The 17,756-nt window shown below is 37.4% G+C and overlaps 1 protein-coding gene across 3 annotated transcripts in view; it reads left to right on the forward strand.

The window, feature by feature from the left end:
* Window positions 1–17,756, forward strand: part of UBE3D (ubiquitin protein ligase E3D) — a 203,117-nt gene that overhangs the window by 170,388 nt on the left and 14,973 nt on the right. The window contains exon 10 of one of the 3 annotated variants that reach the window (XM_072832229.1): window positions 16,231–16,510. The exons of the other annotated variants lie outside the window; for them this stretch is intronic. Coding sequence (XP_072688330.1) covers window positions 16,231–16,263 — 33 coding nt within the window. The 3' untranslated portion in view covers window positions 16,264–16,510. Of the gene's footprint in view, window positions 1–16,230; window positions 16,511–17,756 lie in introns of those variants that run through there. 3 annotated transcript variants of the gene reach the window in all.

Raw genomic sequence — 17,756 nt, forward strand, 5'->3', positions numbered from 1 at the left:
TTCTAGAGATGGGCATGGGAGAGGCAGAGGTGATGAAATGGAAGTCAAATGGTCAAAAATTAAAGGAGAAGTGAAAAGTTTGGATAAAGTCATGGAGATGAGAAGAAAAAGTTCAGGCAATGTTGAAGTTTCCATCCCCAGAGTATGTGAGGGGCAGAAAAAAGAGCAAAGTGATTTAAAAAGAGAAAGAGGGGAAATGAAGATGGTGCCAGGAAGGGTTTCAAGATATGGCTCAACTTGTTAAGAGGGCTGAGGAAGGGGAGGCTGGGTGGCTCAGCTGGTTGAGTGACTGGCTCTTGATCTTAGGGTTGTGAGTTCAAGCCCCAGATTGGGCTCCACACTGGGCCTGGAGCCTACTTTAAAAAAGGTTTAAAAAGAGAGGAAGATCTGAGGGAAACAAAGCAGTGAGCTGTAGATGTCAGGCAGCTAAACTGAGTCACAGATAGGATGAGTACTTGTGAGGGGGATAATTTGTTAAGCTATATATATACTTTCTCTTTTGCATTTCTCCTACTCTATTCTGGAGATCATTCTTTGCCTTGGTGAGGTTGAAGATTGTTCTAATAGGAACACAAAGGGGAAGGAGGGATATAGGATAAATTGAGTTTCAAATTGGGGTGGGGCTGGAATCAGGGAGAACAAGATGAAAAAGAAAAGCAGAAAAGGAAAGCAAGAACTTTTGAAATTAGCTCCTGAAATCTGAAATAGAATTCTGCAAGAAGACACATTTAAATGTGAGACTTTTTAAGACAAGGAATGTTCTGATTCTTTTAATGATCATTAATGTATCAAGGCCTAGTGGACTTGACCAAAGAAGTCCATTTGATCTAAATCCATGCAGACAGGAAGAAGGGTCTGAGTTGAGTTCCTGTGAGAAATTCTGTCTCCTCGTGTGATGTGGACAAGGCAGGGCAGTTTTTTACTTGCTCCTGAGGAGAGGATACCAGGGATATGGAATATGGCCAGGTGCTGCCCCTGGAGTGGGTGGAAATGGCCTTATGGCTGAAAACTTTGGGCCACAGTCTGGGCCAGGGATGGGCATTATAAATGTACTTCTGATGTTATATGGGTTGATGGGGTCCAGCTGAAACAGAACAGTCCATAAGTGCACCAGACCCTGTCATTGTCACAAAACCTCTGAGGATACTAACACAAACCTTTGGCTGAATTCTAGAAGAATGATGCAATGGCCCAAGATAATAGAGCAAAATTCTTTATAATGATATTTTCTGAGCTGATGGGTACTAGTTTACCTAAAATAAATTTTCTACATTTTTACAGAAATTGTTCTTCAAACATTAACTGAAAACACAAAGGCCATATTGCCAGATCACCAGGTATATAGGTGTATGAGAGCTGTTGATCCTGTCCCCAACCCTACCCAGCCCCAGGCAACATCTGTGATGAGAGAGTTGCTGGGGAAGAAATGTAAGTGATGGGGGCAGTGCCGTTAAGCAAGGCCACTCATGAAACATTACTGTGGACTCTGCTGTAAAAATGTTAACATCAAATATGTAAGTGATGAGAGATGGAGAAGAAAAGGAGAAAGAAATTTGAATATGGAATAAGTCATAACTTATTCAGACCCCCACACTTGTTCAAGCCAGAGAAGGGTTGACTTAACAACCATCCTGCTCAACTTGTAGTATTTGCTAGTGAAAAATGAGGATGGGTGAAGGAAAGATTCATTCACACATTGAGTTTAACAGGGCTCTCCTTTCAGGGGCACAAAACACTGGGGCTTTCATGGATCAATCTTCTGAAACTGCCCAAAAAAGGAAGGAAAAGGAGAAAAGGACAAATACAGACTACAGTGGTATCATTTGAGAATCAGTTGATGATCCCCTTCGCCCTGGGCAGAGATGGGCACCTTGCTGTTTCTGGTCGCTGCAGGGCTGTAGAAATCTGATAATCATTAGTTGTTTCCAGTTCACTGGACTGGATGCAAAAACAGATTCAGGAAAGGGTTAGCCACCCACCCATTCAAAGACTCTTGGGAGTTAACACTCTTCCAGACAGTAACTTTCCATGAGGGCAGCTGGAGGTATTTTTTTGGTTGTTTTTGTTGTTATTTGCTAGGTTTTTGGGTTGTGTGTGTGTGTGTGTGTGTGTGTGTGTGTGTGTGTGCGCGCGCGCGCATGTGCTGGGGGCCGGAGGGGGGGAAGGCGGGGGAGGGGGTTGTGCTAAATAAATGATGTGTCTCATGTTTATAGGATTTGGTAGCTACCCAAGTGTGACAGGTGTTTATTTTGTGTTAGGCTAGGATAATTTGTTATATGAAGTGGCCCTGGAATATAAAAATGGCCTCAATTCAACTTTTAAACTAAATATTTACACTTTGAAGTAATTAGCCGTTAGGACAATAACACCTGGTAGTTCTGTGGCATACTTCAAGAACATTTATAGTCATGGCTCAATGACATTTATTGAACTCTGTTAGCCCAGTTGCAAATAGTAGCCTGCTCTCACTCTGCTGATTGAAAAACTAATGCAGAAAGAAGGTAAATTATCTGCTCTGGCCTAGTGGCTTCATGGCACAGTTTGGATTAGAACACAAAGAAGCTAATCTGGTTCCAGGGATCTGGCCTTTGAGGCATAGCAGAAGCTACATTGCAAATGCCAGTCTCTGTTTGCCATGATTGATACTGGGAGAAATCTGTGACTTTAAGGATATGATGCTGTTTTCATAAATAATAAAATAATATTTATCAGGTTATTTATTCATGTGTTATAGATTGTTTATGGGTCCTAATTGTGAATGAATCCATTGGAGCTGATCTTGCAGTAATGATTCATGTAATGATTCGCATTACATGAATGCATGGAATGAGAGAATAAATACAAGCAAATTTTGTCAATAGAAGAGAAAGCCAAAACTGAGCTGACAGCGCAGATAGTTTCTAGAAATTAAAGGATTTGCCAGTTCTCTACTGTAGGCCTTGAAGTCTATTAAGGAAGGCTGGGAACACAGACAGGGAAGGGCATAAAATAGATCTGCCTGTAAAGAGAGCTGATTTCTCATTTGGAATAGGAATAAGTGATGATGACATGAGCTAGCAGACTTGAGAGAGAAGCTTGCATGTGGATAATGTGCATACTTGAACACTTCACCATGCATGCATTACATTTCAGGCCTTTGACTTTCTTCTCTAATTCACCTATGGAGAAAACCTGAATGCATGATCAACTCAATGGTAATTTCACCTTTCTGTAAAACATAAAGATATTTATTGGCAAAACACCTCACAGGAGTGTTTTGTTAGAAAAATGAAGGCCATCTGTGCTAGAGTCTCTAGGTAGTACTTCTTTCTTCTCTTTTGTTCTGCAGAATTGCACTGCTTTGTACTCGCTCACTTTCAGCAAAAAAGCAATTTTGTAAATGGTGCACTCAAATGCTCTGATGAAGTTATAACTGATAAAGGCACTGAGACGAAGATGCTGCAGTGAAAAATGGGGCACGTCAAAGAAAACTGATTTGTAATCATAAAATGCGGTCAAGGTGATATACAGTGGTATGTGTATTGCAGGCTGTCAGGTGCCCACTTCTAGGTTTGTCCACAGCCTGAGGGAACTATATCTTGTCAGAAATGCTTGTGGATGCTAATCTGTCAACACTTGTTCAATGTCAAATTGTATCAGAGGGTTCAGTCTCCTTTTGGACTTCGACAATTGCCTGCTAGCTCTGTTATATCTCCTTTGGTCAAATGAGCTTTCACTTAAAAGCTGTCAGGATTTTTTCTTATGTCTCTTTCCCCATGTAACTGGGAAGATAGGCTGATTCTTAAAGCCACATGTACTGTTTACTTCTTTTTATAGTGATCTCATAGATCTTTGATATAAAATTCCAATCACTTCCCAGGAAACACAAATACCAGCACATTCCACCCCTTCTGTGGTCTTTTATTTAATAGTCTTTCTGGCCTGGGTCAGCAATTTTCCCTTCAGTCATGGAAGCCAACTGCTACCTTTTCCTGTTATGGGTTCTTTACAAGTGCTACTCTCCAGCCTGGGGCGCCTTTTTTCTCCTTCCTTGCATTCATGTTTCTCTTTACCTTTCTCAGCAAATTAAATCCTCCCCTAAGATTCATCATCTCAGAGACCTTTCCAGTTTCTTACTACTTGAGACTCTGTTGCCAGACAATATTTTATGCTAAGTAAGCTGCAAGTTTTCCCATGACAAAACACCTAGAAATTTTGAATGAATATTTTTGAACCTCCCATTTAAATGCATAGATGAGTTCACAAAACATAATCTTTAGAGAGCAAGTGCATAAAAAGCCATATCTGACACTGTAGCAGCTACTGTTATTGCTGTGTGTGTGTGTGTGTGTGTGTGTGTATAGGAACATGGGTGCCAAGAGTCATGATAACCCTACAGATTTAAATTATGTTTAGATTATATTTAGATTATAACAGCATGGAGGGATGGATGACAAGCCTTGGGGCCTGTGAGAAGCAGGAGTTAGAACTAAGACCTCTGCATAAAGATGGTCTCTGTTTAAAGACTCTTGAAGGGCCACATGTTCCATAAGAGTGACTAGAAAATAAATATCACCCACACAAAAAGGCCACATAGATGCTTTAAAACTAAGCCTTGCTGCTAGGGAACAAAATTCCCCTGGACAATTTCATAATCATGGGATTGTCATCTCATGGGTTTTTGATTCAAATATATACTCTTCTGATGGTTCATAAATCCACAAGCCGAGAATCACCATGAAAAGGAGTTACAGGTCAGTGAAACCATGGTGACTTGTGAAAATTGAATACCCTGACTTGACCACAGAAGTTTCCCACAGAAATAGATATGCTGAAGATGAGTTCACAATCTAAAATTTAAAAATATTTAAGGAATCATTCACCCTGAACCAGAATCAGCAAAAACAGTAAACAGTAGGATCATAACCTGAAGAAATTCAGATGTTACATTTATCTATTTGATTTTAAAAAGGTGTATTAAAATGATTAAAAGGAGAAGTATAAAAGAACATGACATGGATAGTATCAAAGAGACAAATAAAATCTCTAGAAATTTAACTAACCATTTAAATAAAAATTCAATTATATTAGAATATTAGAGCTGATAGTAAAATAGTGAATTGGAAGGTAGATCTGAAGAAAACTATTTGTAATGTGACTCAGATAAAATTATGGATAATATGAACTAGAGATAGGCATAAATAATAATATTCTAACATATATGCCCAATACAAACTCCAAAAGGAAGAAACAGAGTTTAGAATTCTCCTTAAAAGAAAAAAATCACATACATTTCTTATTTGCTATTACCACAGAATCATCCATTCATCTAGCCTTCTATTCATCCATCTACCTATTCATTAATCCTTCCTTTCCATATACCTATTCAATAAACATTTATTCAAGTATATACTTTATCTTATGTATTGTGTTATGTACACAAAAATAAAAATCAAATCTTGTACTTAAATTTAAAAAAAATGCTAATGTGCAATCTTTTGGATGATCAGAAATTCTCCAATGGGGAAATTAAAGTTTGTTTAGGATCTCAGTCAGATTATCATCTCAATCATGCAATACAAATATAACACAACAAAATTACCTATCTGAGAGAAAAGGAAAGAGAAGGGCATTTGTGTAGGTATATGAATATATGTGTAACACAGCAAGAAAAAAGTATGCAACTGTCATGAGCCTTGATATTGCCTTTAGCAAACACCTCAGGTTGTTTGGTTTCTCATTTAAACCTTCATTCCTGAGGAATCTGAGCTCTTAATGTCCACTCTGCCTGGACAGATTGAAGGACCCTTCTTAATCTTTACCTCTTGGATTAATAGAACCATCTTGGAATCAACTAGCTTCTAGCCAGACTTCTTTATGCTCCCATTTTGCTCCAGTCAATTTCCCCTAAGGAGCCAGGACCAAATACCACATTTTTTTTTTGCTTTCATTTATTGTCCCCAAGAGGACCAAATGGACAGATGGTAGTTGCCACCTCCAATGTAGTCAAATTATTGTTAAATCTTTTGATGATTCCTCATTGGATATTGAAAACTCTAAGTCAGCAGAATAAAAAGTCATGGAGATTGGGAGAAAATATTTTGTAAAGAGTCAGTGGGTATAATTACAACAGGTGCCAACCCCACTCACTTCTTGTTGCTGGTACTCATGTCTTCTAGTCATAAATTGAATCCTTTTCAGAGCATTTATCGTATCTTGTAGGATAGCATTTCACACTAGCCAAATGTTATGCATTAGTTTGACACAGTAAATGAATATTTAATAGGCAATTCCAACTACATCTGGGTAATGGGGAAACAGATATGACCAGTAAATTTTTATTGCATTTCTTTCTTTTTATAGTAGAAGGACTTTCTTACCAGAAGGACTAGAGTGAGGCATTCCATGAAGATGACAAACCATGCAGTAAATTTATGGTTGGTGTTGCTTGAAAAGACTGTCCAACATGGAAGGAATATCCAAATCCAGGACAAATGTTTGTTCCAGGGGATGTAGCAGGATTCAGCATTATCAATCTGCCACAAGATGGCTTCCTGGTCCAGTTAGGTATTCTACTATATTGAAGGGTTCAGGCTTCTCAGAGCTTGAAAACACATTCAGTCTAACCAATCAGGACATTCTATTGAGTAATATGGACAAAAAATGTACTTAAATTCTGCCTTCTGGGAAGATTTCTCTTCTTCACTTTACTTCTCTTCAGGGAAACCCTTAAGTAGGCTCTAGTATTATGGTGATCTACCTCTCTCTGTTGTCAGCCACAGAGTTCTCTTCCACATCATTCAGTCATAGGGAACTTTTCATGAAGCAGTGTGAGCCCATGAAGTGAGCTGTCTCATGACATCATGAGAGATATAACCCTACTATGTGTGGACAATGTTTCTTTTCAATTTTTGCCTTGAGGACCTTCCTAAAGTTGATATCTAATATATCAACTTCTCCTTGATTGTTGAGTCCATTGCTTACAGTTAGTTTTAGGGCTAGATAGATCTGAAAACTCCAAAATTATTATGGTCAACTGAGGTTTCTGATTACCAAATGTCCCGTGGTTAACAGGACTCAGTGGCAAGCAAGCTGTTGTTTCCCAAAAGAATAAATTACACATCAAAGAGCATGTGCTTACCACTGTATTCTTCGGAGCCTTTGCTATGACTCTTCTACTGAGATTTGCCACAGGTGTAATGCTTCATCTTAACCTTCCCAAGATATAAAATTTGCCATATCATTGAATTGGTGTCATGGGGATCAAAGGGCAAAGCTATTTGTAGCAGCTTTTGTTGGCATCATCAACTAACTCAAGTTATGAAAATTCATTATTACTTTGTGAGAATCAATTATATTTTACATTAACTAAACTGGAGAATTATTATTATTATTTTTTTAAACCAAGTCTTTTTTTTTTTATGATAGTCACACACAGAGAGAGAGAGAGGCAGAGACATAGGCAGAGGGAGAAGCAGGCTCCATGCACCAGGAGCCCGACATGGGATTCGATCCTGGGTTTCCAGGATCACACCCTGGGCCAAAGGCAGGCGCCAAACCGCTGTGCCACCCAGGGATCCCCTAAACTGGAGAATTAAATTGGGCATGTTGGATTTACCCTGCATTTCCCCTTCTCATTGGTAGCAATAATCTCTGTTGTTCTCCTACGGGTGTAGTATTGCTCTTGACTTACTAATCTGTACAAAAAGAGATACACAGGGCTGCACATGAACCTGTTTTTCTATAGCTCTTACTCTATGAGTTGGAAATCTAATGTGAGTATTTTTCCAGCTACTGAAATAAACTCAAGCATTATGTTCAGGACCTAGAGAAATAACTATATATTGGGTTGAGGGTCATACGCAGCTAATTGTGAGGGAGACTTGTTGGTAGAAATTATTTTCATAGCTTATAGCTCTTGGAATATAATGAATGGAATATTTATGTGTGTGTGTTTTGAGGGAAGGGTCTTCTTATTGCAGAAAAATCTGAAAACTTCATGAGACCTAATTTTTGGTATTGGGTTTGAAGAATTAAGGCAAATCTCAAAAAAGCCCAAAGGGGGGGAGAAGGAAAAGTTGTGAGGAGTCAGCAAACAACAAACACATATGAAAGGAGGGATTTCTTCAAAGTCAGAAACCAGATTGTCACTGTGGCCATGAAACTGTCCTGGCCTGGTGACAAGGTGGGGCTGAGAAATTGCTAACTATTAGTGTTCCAGATTAAGAGTAGGAACCTTGTGCGTGGCTGAAGTGGTCATTGGTTGGTGGCTTATCCTGGTTCATGGCTTCTTCCTTGCTAAAAGTGTTCTTATTTTAGGCTCTCAGGTTTTCCCTTGATTAAGGTGAATCAAACATAAGCCCGCAATCAAAGATTACCAAACATGCACATGAATTAAATAAATGACATTGGTGAGAGTTAGAATAGGTAACCTACAACAGACATAGACCCTAAAAGACTGTGAACATAGGAATAAAAAAATATAGTTCCATAAGATGTGGAACATAAAATGACATGTTATCATATAGTTAAAGAAATAGAAGATGGAATGACCAAAATGTGCAAGCGACAAGGCTCTATTTAAAATATCTGGGTATATCCAAAGTCAGAAGAGGGCAAGAAATAATAAAAATTGAGCAGAAATAAATGAAAAAGAGACCAGAGAAACTAATAGAACAGATCAATGAAATCAGAAGCTGGTTCTTTGAAAAGATCAACAAAAAACAGCCAGTCATTAAAAGAGAGGGAGACAGAGAGAAGACTCAAATAAATAAAATCAGAAACAAGAGAAGAGGAATACAACCAACACCACAGAAACACAAAGGATTAGGAGAGAATATTATGAAAAATTATATGCCATCACATTGGACAACCCAAAAGAAATGGATAAAGTCCTAGAAACATATTACTCCCTACAACTGAATCAGGAAGAAGTAAAAAGAAATTTAACAGACCAGTTACTAACAATGAAACTGAATCAGTAATCAAAAAACTTTCAACAAATGAAAGTTCAGGACCAGATGGCTTCACAGGTGAGTTCTACCAAACATTTAAAGAAGAGTTAATACCTATCCCAAAAAATAAAAGAGAAAGAAAACCTTCCAAATTCATTCTATGAGACTAGCCTTACCTTGATACCAAAACCAGAGAAAGAAATACAGAAAAAGGGAAACTGCAAGCAATATCTTTGATGAATATAGAAGCAAAATTCTTCAACAAAATGTTGGCAAACCAAATCCAATAATACATTAAAAAATTATTCACCATGATCATGTGGGATATATTCCTGGGATGAAAGGGTGGTTTGCAAAGTAATCAAGGTCACAAATCATCACATCAAGAGAAATGATAAAAACCATACCATCATTTCCAAGAAAAAAACATTTGGCAAAGTACAACATCCATTCATGATAAAAATTCTCAACAAACTAGGTTTAGAGGGAACATATTTCAACCAAATAAAGGCCATATATGAAAAACTCCTACGGGTAACATCAAACTCAATGGTGAAACACTGAGAGTTCTTCCTCTAAGATCTGGAACAAGACAAGGATATCCACTCTCACCACTTTTATTCAGCAGAGTACTGGAAGTCCTAGCCATAGCAAACAGACAAGAAAAAAAGGCATCCATATTGGTAAGGAAGAAGTAAAACTTTTACTATTTGCAGAAGATGTGATATTATATATTAAAAATCCTAAAGACTCCACCAAAAAACTACTAGCAGTGATAAATAAATTCAGTAAAGTCACAGGATGCAAAATGAATATGCAGAACTCTGTTGCATTTCTACACACTAATAATGGAATAACATAAAGAGAATTGAAGAAAACAATCCCACTTATGATCATGCCAAAAAGAATAAAATACCTAGGAATAAACTTAATCAAGGAAGTAAAAGATCTGTACTCTGAAAACTATAAAATGTTGATAAAAGAATTGAAAATGACACAAATAAGTGGAAAGATACTCCATCTTCATGGATTGGAAAAAACAATATTGTTAATATGTCCATATTACCTGAAACAATCTACAGATTTAATGCAATCTTATAGAAGTACCATCAACAATTTTACATAACTAGAGCAAATAATCCTGAAATTTATATGGGACCACAGAAGTCCCTAAATAGCCAAAGCAACCTTGAAAAAGAAGAAAAACTTGGAATATCACAATCCTAATCTCAAGATACACTACAAAGCTGTAGTAATCAAAACAGTATTGTAGTGGCACAAAAATAGACACATAGATCAATGGAACAAAATAGAGAGCCTAGAAATAAACCCACAATTAAATGGTCAATTAATTCATAACAAAAGAGGTAAGAATATGCAATGGGAAAAAGTCTCTTCAACAAATTATGTTGGAAAAACTTGACAACTACATGCAAAAGAATGAAACTCGACCACTTTCTTACACCATCCACAAAAATAAACTCAAAATAGACTAAAGATCTAGATGTGAGATGTGAAACCATAAAACTGCTTGAAGAAAACATAGATGGTAATCCCATTTTTTCTAGATATGTCTCCTTTGGCAAGGGAAGTGAAAGCAAAAATAAACTATTGGGACTATATAAATAAAATCTTTTAAAAATAAAAAAGTAAAACTAATGTAAACAATTTTATTTATTTTTTTAAAATATCTTATTTATTTATTCATGAGAGACACAGAGAGAGAGAGAGAGGCAGAGACACAGGCTGAGGGAGGAGCAGGCTCCATGCAGGGAGCCTGATGTGGGACTTAATCCTGGGTCTCCAGGATCATGCCCAGGCTGAAGGCTGCGCTAAACCACTGAGCCACCGGGGCTGCCCTGTAAACAATTTTATTTTAAAATCAAACTGGAAGTTATGCTATCTGAAAGAGTGCATTTTTTAAAAAAATAAAACTAATGTAAACAATTTTATTTTAAAATCAAACTGGAAGTTATGCACTCTTTCAGATAGTTATACATTCTTTTGAAAACTTTATTTATGTCTTTATTTTAGAGAGGGAGGGAGAAAAGGGTAGTGAGGCGAACAGGGAGGCAGAGAATCTTAAGTAGACTCCACATCCAGCACAAAGCCCAACACAGGGTCCATTTACAACCCTGAGATCAAGAGTCAGGTGCTTAACCAACTATCGACCCAGGCTCAGGATTTTATTTATTTGAGAGTGCCAGCAAGCAAGCAGGGGCAGAGGGCAAGGAAGAAGCCGACTTCCCACAGCACTGGGAGTCCAATGCAGGGCTCCATCTCAGGACCCTGGGATCATGACCTGAGCCAAAGGCAGATGCTTAAGTGACTGAGCCACCCAGGCGCCCCTGTTTACATTAGTTCTAAATGTATGGATTAACCTCTAGTATGGAATCAAAATGTTACAGTATTTGAGACACATCATCACCTATTTAAAAAATACAAGAATAACATTGTCATTAATAGCCCCTAAATTGTACATTGTTCTAGTTTCCAATTTAAGCTAGATTTCAATTTCATTCTTGCTTCAACAGCTATAATAATATAATATACCTCCTGATGGAAGTTTTTTTTAACTGATCACTCTATCACAGTTCTTCCACAAAATTATGGATATACAACTGATTCTTGAACAACAGAGAGGTTAGAGATGCCAAGCCCCATGCAGTCAAAAATCCATATACAACTTTTGACTCCCCCAAAACTGAGCTACTAATAGCCTACTGTTAACTAGAAGCCTCACTAATAACAAATAGTCAGTTAACACTATTTTGTATATGTTTTATCTGTCTTCTTAAAATAAAGTAAGCTAGAGAAAATAAAATGTTATTAAGAAAATCATAGGGAAGAGAAAATACATTTGTATTACCATACTATATTATTGGAAAAAGATCCGTGTGTAAATGGACACACACACAACTTCAAATGTGTGTTGGTCATTTGTATTGTATTTATTCTGATGATCTAATTGTCTCAAATTTGCCCAGTGGGAGCACCTTCAAGATGATTTTGATTTCTTGATTCTTTGGGAATGTCTCGTTCATTCTGTGAGCATTTTCTGGCACAAGATGTTCTAGGCTCATCTTATGTTTTCCTTGTTCCAGCCTTGAAATTAACCATTTTAAGGAGGGGCCTTTTTAAGTGAGAAATGGTATTTAGATATATTTTTTACCACAGTATGTCTAAATCTATCTGTTTCAATAGTATCCTATTGTGTCGATTAAATACCATTTTCTATTCCTCCTTGTCTTCTATAACCACTTGTGATCTAAACAGATTAACACTAATCTTTTGTGTGATTTATTTTAGTATTTTATAGGAGAATATGCAGATATATTAATGTGTATAAAGAACATGATCATATATCTGTATAGAAATTAGCATAGATGACCCCTAGTTCTAGAATTTATTTCTGTGAAAGAAATGAATCTCATTTATTTCAACCAGGACAAATTAGATAAGAAATCTAATTAGTCTGAAATCCTGCTTTCATCCCTCAAATCAATTTATCAGAGATGTCACCCATCAGAGTCCACTGCTTGGATCTGATAGGAAAGCCAAATGTCTGGCGGGCTTGTATAGTCACTCCTAAAACTATAATATGAACGGTAATCTGTACGTAGAATGCAATTTGAAAACACTGGCCTAAGGTACCTCTTTCCACACAAGCACAATTGCATATAAGTTAAAAACTCTTGGGATGCCTGGGTGGCTCAGTGTTTTAGCGCCTGCCTTTGTCCCAGGGCATGACTGGAGTCCCAGGATTGAGTCCTGCATTGGGCATCCTGCAGGGAGCCTGCTTCTCCCTCTACCTCTCTCTCTCTCTCTCTCTGTGTCTCTCATGAATAAATAAAATCTTTAAAACAAAACAAAACAAAAACAAAAAACCCTCTCGATTCTGAAGGGGTGCTTCTTTTAGTTGGTTTACTTTATCTTACTGAGGAATTATTTTCAATTTTCTTGAATTCTCTATGTATTCTCTTTGTACTTGCAATTGGAAAAATAGCTTGATTATTTCTATTCTTTGTTTAAAAACTGTTCTTTTTCTATTTTTCTTTCCTTCATTTTGCTTCTCACTTCCTTTTGTCCTTCCTTTTTGCCTATTCCGGGTTTGTTAGTTCATATCCTCTCTGGATATGGTCAGAATCATCAGTGGTGGAAAAATGTGACTGCCAGGAAGTCTGCCTTCATTTTTTTAAACTAAATAGCTTGACAGCCTTTTAATTTACACTCTTTTCAGAGATGGCATGGAATTTTAAGCTTTGTTACTGATTTCCGACATTTAAATCTGTCAAACAGTGTGGAAAATGAAACCAGGAGCTTCATATTGGTAAAAAGACATACTAATTTCTTTAGAATATATATCCTTTGAAGTTTTTCTTTTGGGAACTGTGACCACAACCTCCGAGAAATGAATTTTTTTAGAACCATAAAAATGTGTGTCTAGTCCATGTGAAAAACGACCTCTTTCTAGACAATTGGACAGGTAGAGAAGGCCTAGCACGTATATCATCTATAAATGTGACTTTCAAATTCTAATATTTATGAACAAGTCTCTCACAGTTTATGATAAATGATGTTATAGGAACTAATTAAAATGAACAGATTTTTAAATAACTTCCCGCTTTTGCACTTCTTTGGGCTTTGACTCAGGAATCATCTTTCTCTCGTAAGGTGTTTGATAAACTTCAACGTGTATGATGTAGTTGATAACCACTATTAGCCCAGTTCTTTTAAATTGTCTAGGGACAAGTCTAAAGAATGTTCAAAATATACTCTGTGACAAATAAACAATTTAATATAAATGTCAATGGACATTTTAAAAATCCAAATTTACAAGAGAGAGGATAATCAAATAGGAAGTCAGAATTCATTTCCTCTTATTTTTCATCCTCATTTATTTTGAAATATAAACCAACTCCTTAGGTTAACGGGCATTTACAAGCTAATGTATATTTATTTCATGTTAGTAGTTATACAAAAATATGATTGTGCAGTAAGATCTTTTTAAAATTTTTTTTCAAAGAAAGCTTTTTGTCTATATCTATTTAGGCTGCTATAGCATAGTCCCGTAGGCTGGCTCATAAACAATTTATTTATCATGGTTCTGGAGGCTGAAAAGGCCAGGTTCAAAGAATTGGCAGAGTCCATGTGCAGTGAAGACCCATTTCTTCATTCATGGATGCTATCTTTCACTGTGCCTTCATATGATGGAAGGGGTGAGGGAGTTCTCTGGCATCTCATTTACATATAAGAGGGCTTGATATACATGTGCACTAGTCCTATTCATTAGGACTTCACTCCTATGATCTATATTTTCCAAATTACCACCTCACTGGAGATTAAGTTTTAACATGAATTTTGGGGAAGCACAAACATTCAATCCGTGACACTTTTTATTTAGAAATCAAATTCCTTTTGATAAACAATATTTTGTACAATCACCTATTCATAGAATGCTGAATAATAACAATTATAGTTCGGTTACGGCTACCATTCATTGAGCATTTACTACAAACTTGGCTTTCATGTAGCCCTCATTTAATTATCATGGCAACTCTACAAGGCAAAAATATTATGTCTCTTTTATGGGTGGGAAATTGAGGCTCACTGAACCTTAAGTAACTTTCCTATAATCCCACAGATTGAAAATAAGTTTGAAATGGAAAAACCTGTTTTGCAAATTAAAAAATTAATAAAAACTAGGACGCCTCAGTGGCTCAGTCAGTTGAACATCTGACTCTTGATTTTGGCTCAGGTCATGATCTCAGGGTTGTGGGATGGAGCCCCATGTCCAGCTCCCTGCTTGGTGCCAGTCTGCTTGAGATTCTCTCTCACTCTCTCTCTGTATCCTCCCCCAACTTGTGCATGCTCTCTCTCATAAATAAATAAATAAATAAATAAATAAATAAATAAATATCTTTGAAAAATTTCATAAAACTCCTTTTCATTATATCACACAGTCCCTGAACAAGTTACAATGTAGTTTAACATATACTTACCTCTTTGAATTGTGCTCACTGTCCACATTTTAACACATGAACCCTGATCCTAGGTTCATGATTTTAGTTTTCTATGTACTTAATAAAAATTGTGTAGAAATATATAGAATTATTTTCACTGGTCATAATAGGTCCAAACAAATATGTATCGATTGAGTGCAAAATTTATTGCAGAGTGATGCCATTTTTGTCTTTTTAAATGGCAATAGCACCCTAATAAACACTGACCTGTGGAGTGTTATGTGTTGCTGGAGGCTTTGGACAGCTCTGGTTCCCAGACCTCTATAGCAGAATGTAAAAAAACCAAGACTTTCCTTCCTGAAACAACAACTCCTCCCTGCAGAGTAGCTTTTGGACCACCTGACATTTTACAAATCTGATATCATTCAGCCAATCATTTCCTGAGATGTGTAGGGGTCTGAATGCAGGTCACATTTGTACAAACCTTAGTGTATGTTTTTTTTTACCTGAAAAGTGAACTCAGTGACAGTTGCTAAAAGTATCTCAGCTTTCTTTTTTAAGTCATCTCATGACAGTCAGGATTTAAAAATATGACTTGTGAGATGCCTGGGTGGCTCAGCAGTTGAGCATCTCTGGGTGGCTCAGGGCGTGATCCCAGAGTCCTGGGATCGAGTCCCACATCGGGCTTCCTGCATGGAGTCTGCTTCTCCTTCTGCCTATGTCTCTGCCTCTCTCTGTGTGTCTCTCATGAATAAATAAATAAAATCTTTAAAAAAAAATCTGACTTGTTCCTTTGGTCACTATCATGAGAACTTGAAAATAAATAAGATTTGTACTGTGTAAAGATTCAAAGAGCAGCTGGATACTCCATGTTCTAATTTATTTTATATCTATGAAATGCTATAAAAAATACAAATCCAATAAGATGCCAATCTAACTACTTTTTAAGTGGAAACACCCCATTACACCAATTATATGGAGACACTGAATAATACATTCTTTACTACTCATTGGAATTTCCCTCATGACAGTTTTCATAAGATTTTCTCATTTTCCCCTGAATGAATGTGTTTATTAAACAAAGTAAAGTTCTTTAGCATCATGAAACTTGTGCCTCAAAGGGAGAGAAGAATAAGATATAAATTATTAAAACAAGACCTCTTTTATCTTCATAGGTTAAAACCAAAAGATATGCTTCTCTCAAGTACCCATCACAGGCTCTTTTCCTTACTGAGAGACCGTGAGTGGTCAAAGAGGAAGCATGTTCTCCTGACACCTCAGAGTCCAGAAAATCGCTCTCTCCCTCTGTTTGTATTTCTGTACTCTTTTACTAGGTGCTACCAAAGGCGGGCAGGAAGCAAGTTTGAAGCAGGACTAATGCTTTCCATTTTAAGTGGTGGCCAAGGATTTTAGAGGTAACAGCAGCCCTCAAGAGCCCTTTTCATCTTGTAACAAGGCTCTGCAGCTCATCCTGCTGGAATCTGGGTTGCCTTCGGAAACTCCACTTGTTACCTAGAGATGTGAGAAGTCTTGATTGACCTGTCCTGCTTCTACAGCTAATAGAACTGTCAGCATTCCTGTCACTCAGCCATCACCAGACCTCGAATACAATAAAGGCCTTGAAGGTAATACGGGAAGTGGAACATCCCAAGGGCACAGCCTTCTCAAAAATGAGGCCCTATGTTGAACTAAATACTTTACCTCAAATCTCTGAATTCCTGGCAGACAGGAGTGAACATGATACAGTCTTGTTTTTTCATCAGTATAATTTTCTTTTCCATTTCAGCATGCTCATATCAATTCAATCTATGGATGTCCCAAGGGTAACAATGTAAAGTTGAATCTCGCAAGGTCAGAGAAGGTCACTCAGAGAAGGCAGCGATGTATGTGTGTGTGTGTGTGTGTGTGTGTGTGTGTGTGTTGAAGGATATATGTGAATAACAGCAGCTAGTTGCAAGGGATGCTTTGCCTTGCTAAAGGAAAACTAAAACCCAGATTTCAGTCAATAGCTATTAAATTCTATTCAATTTATTGAGCTAGCCAATATATATTGAGCTCCTTATTTTGACTGGCATTGTTCCCTTTGTTGAGGTTAGACACAAAAGATGCTCTGACAGAGGCTGTTAATGCTCACGAGGGATCCCTGGGTGGCGCAGCGGTTTAGCGCCTGCCTTTGGCCCAGGGCGCGATCCTGGAGACCCGGGATGGAGTCCCACGTCGGGCTCCCGGTGCATGGAGCCTGCTTCTCCCTCTGCCTGTGTCTCTGCCTCTCTCTCTCTCTCTCTCTCTGTGTGACTATCATAAATAAATAAAAATTTTAAAAAAATGCTCACGAAATACACATGCTTTCCTTTACATTTCCCTGACCCTCTTACTATTATTTTTAGACTATGTGACTAAGCTCTGACCAATGAGATCTGAGTAGAGAGGATGCAAACCACCTCCAGATCTGACCCCTGAATACATACTACATGACTGTCTCAGTCTCTTTTCCCTTGCTATATGACTTTGGAGGCCACAGGTTCCAGATGGCATTACTCCAAGTAGAAACAACCTGGATTCTGGATTTCTGCTTAGAAAAGAATGCTCTAGAGAGCTACCCAATCAGGTTAGGTTTTGAATAAGTGAAAACAAACTTTTGCTTTATTAACCTGTTGGGATTTTAGGGTTTGTTTCTTATCACAACATAGATTATCTCAGTGGTTTTTAAAGTGTAGTATGCAGACTGGCATCATCAACAGATATAGGAACTTATTAGGAATGCTCATCTTTGGGCTTACCCAAGATTTTTAAAATTAGATAAGACACAGGTGTCCGTGTCTTAACAAACCTCCTAGGTGACTCCGATGTTACACTAAAG

This window comes from Canis lupus, chromosome 7, assembly GCF_048164855.1.
Source record: "Canis lupus baileyi chromosome 7, mCanLup2.hap1, whole genome shotgun sequence".
Taxonomy (NCBI): Eukaryota; Metazoa; Chordata; class Mammalia; order Carnivora; family Canidae; genus Canis; species Canis lupus.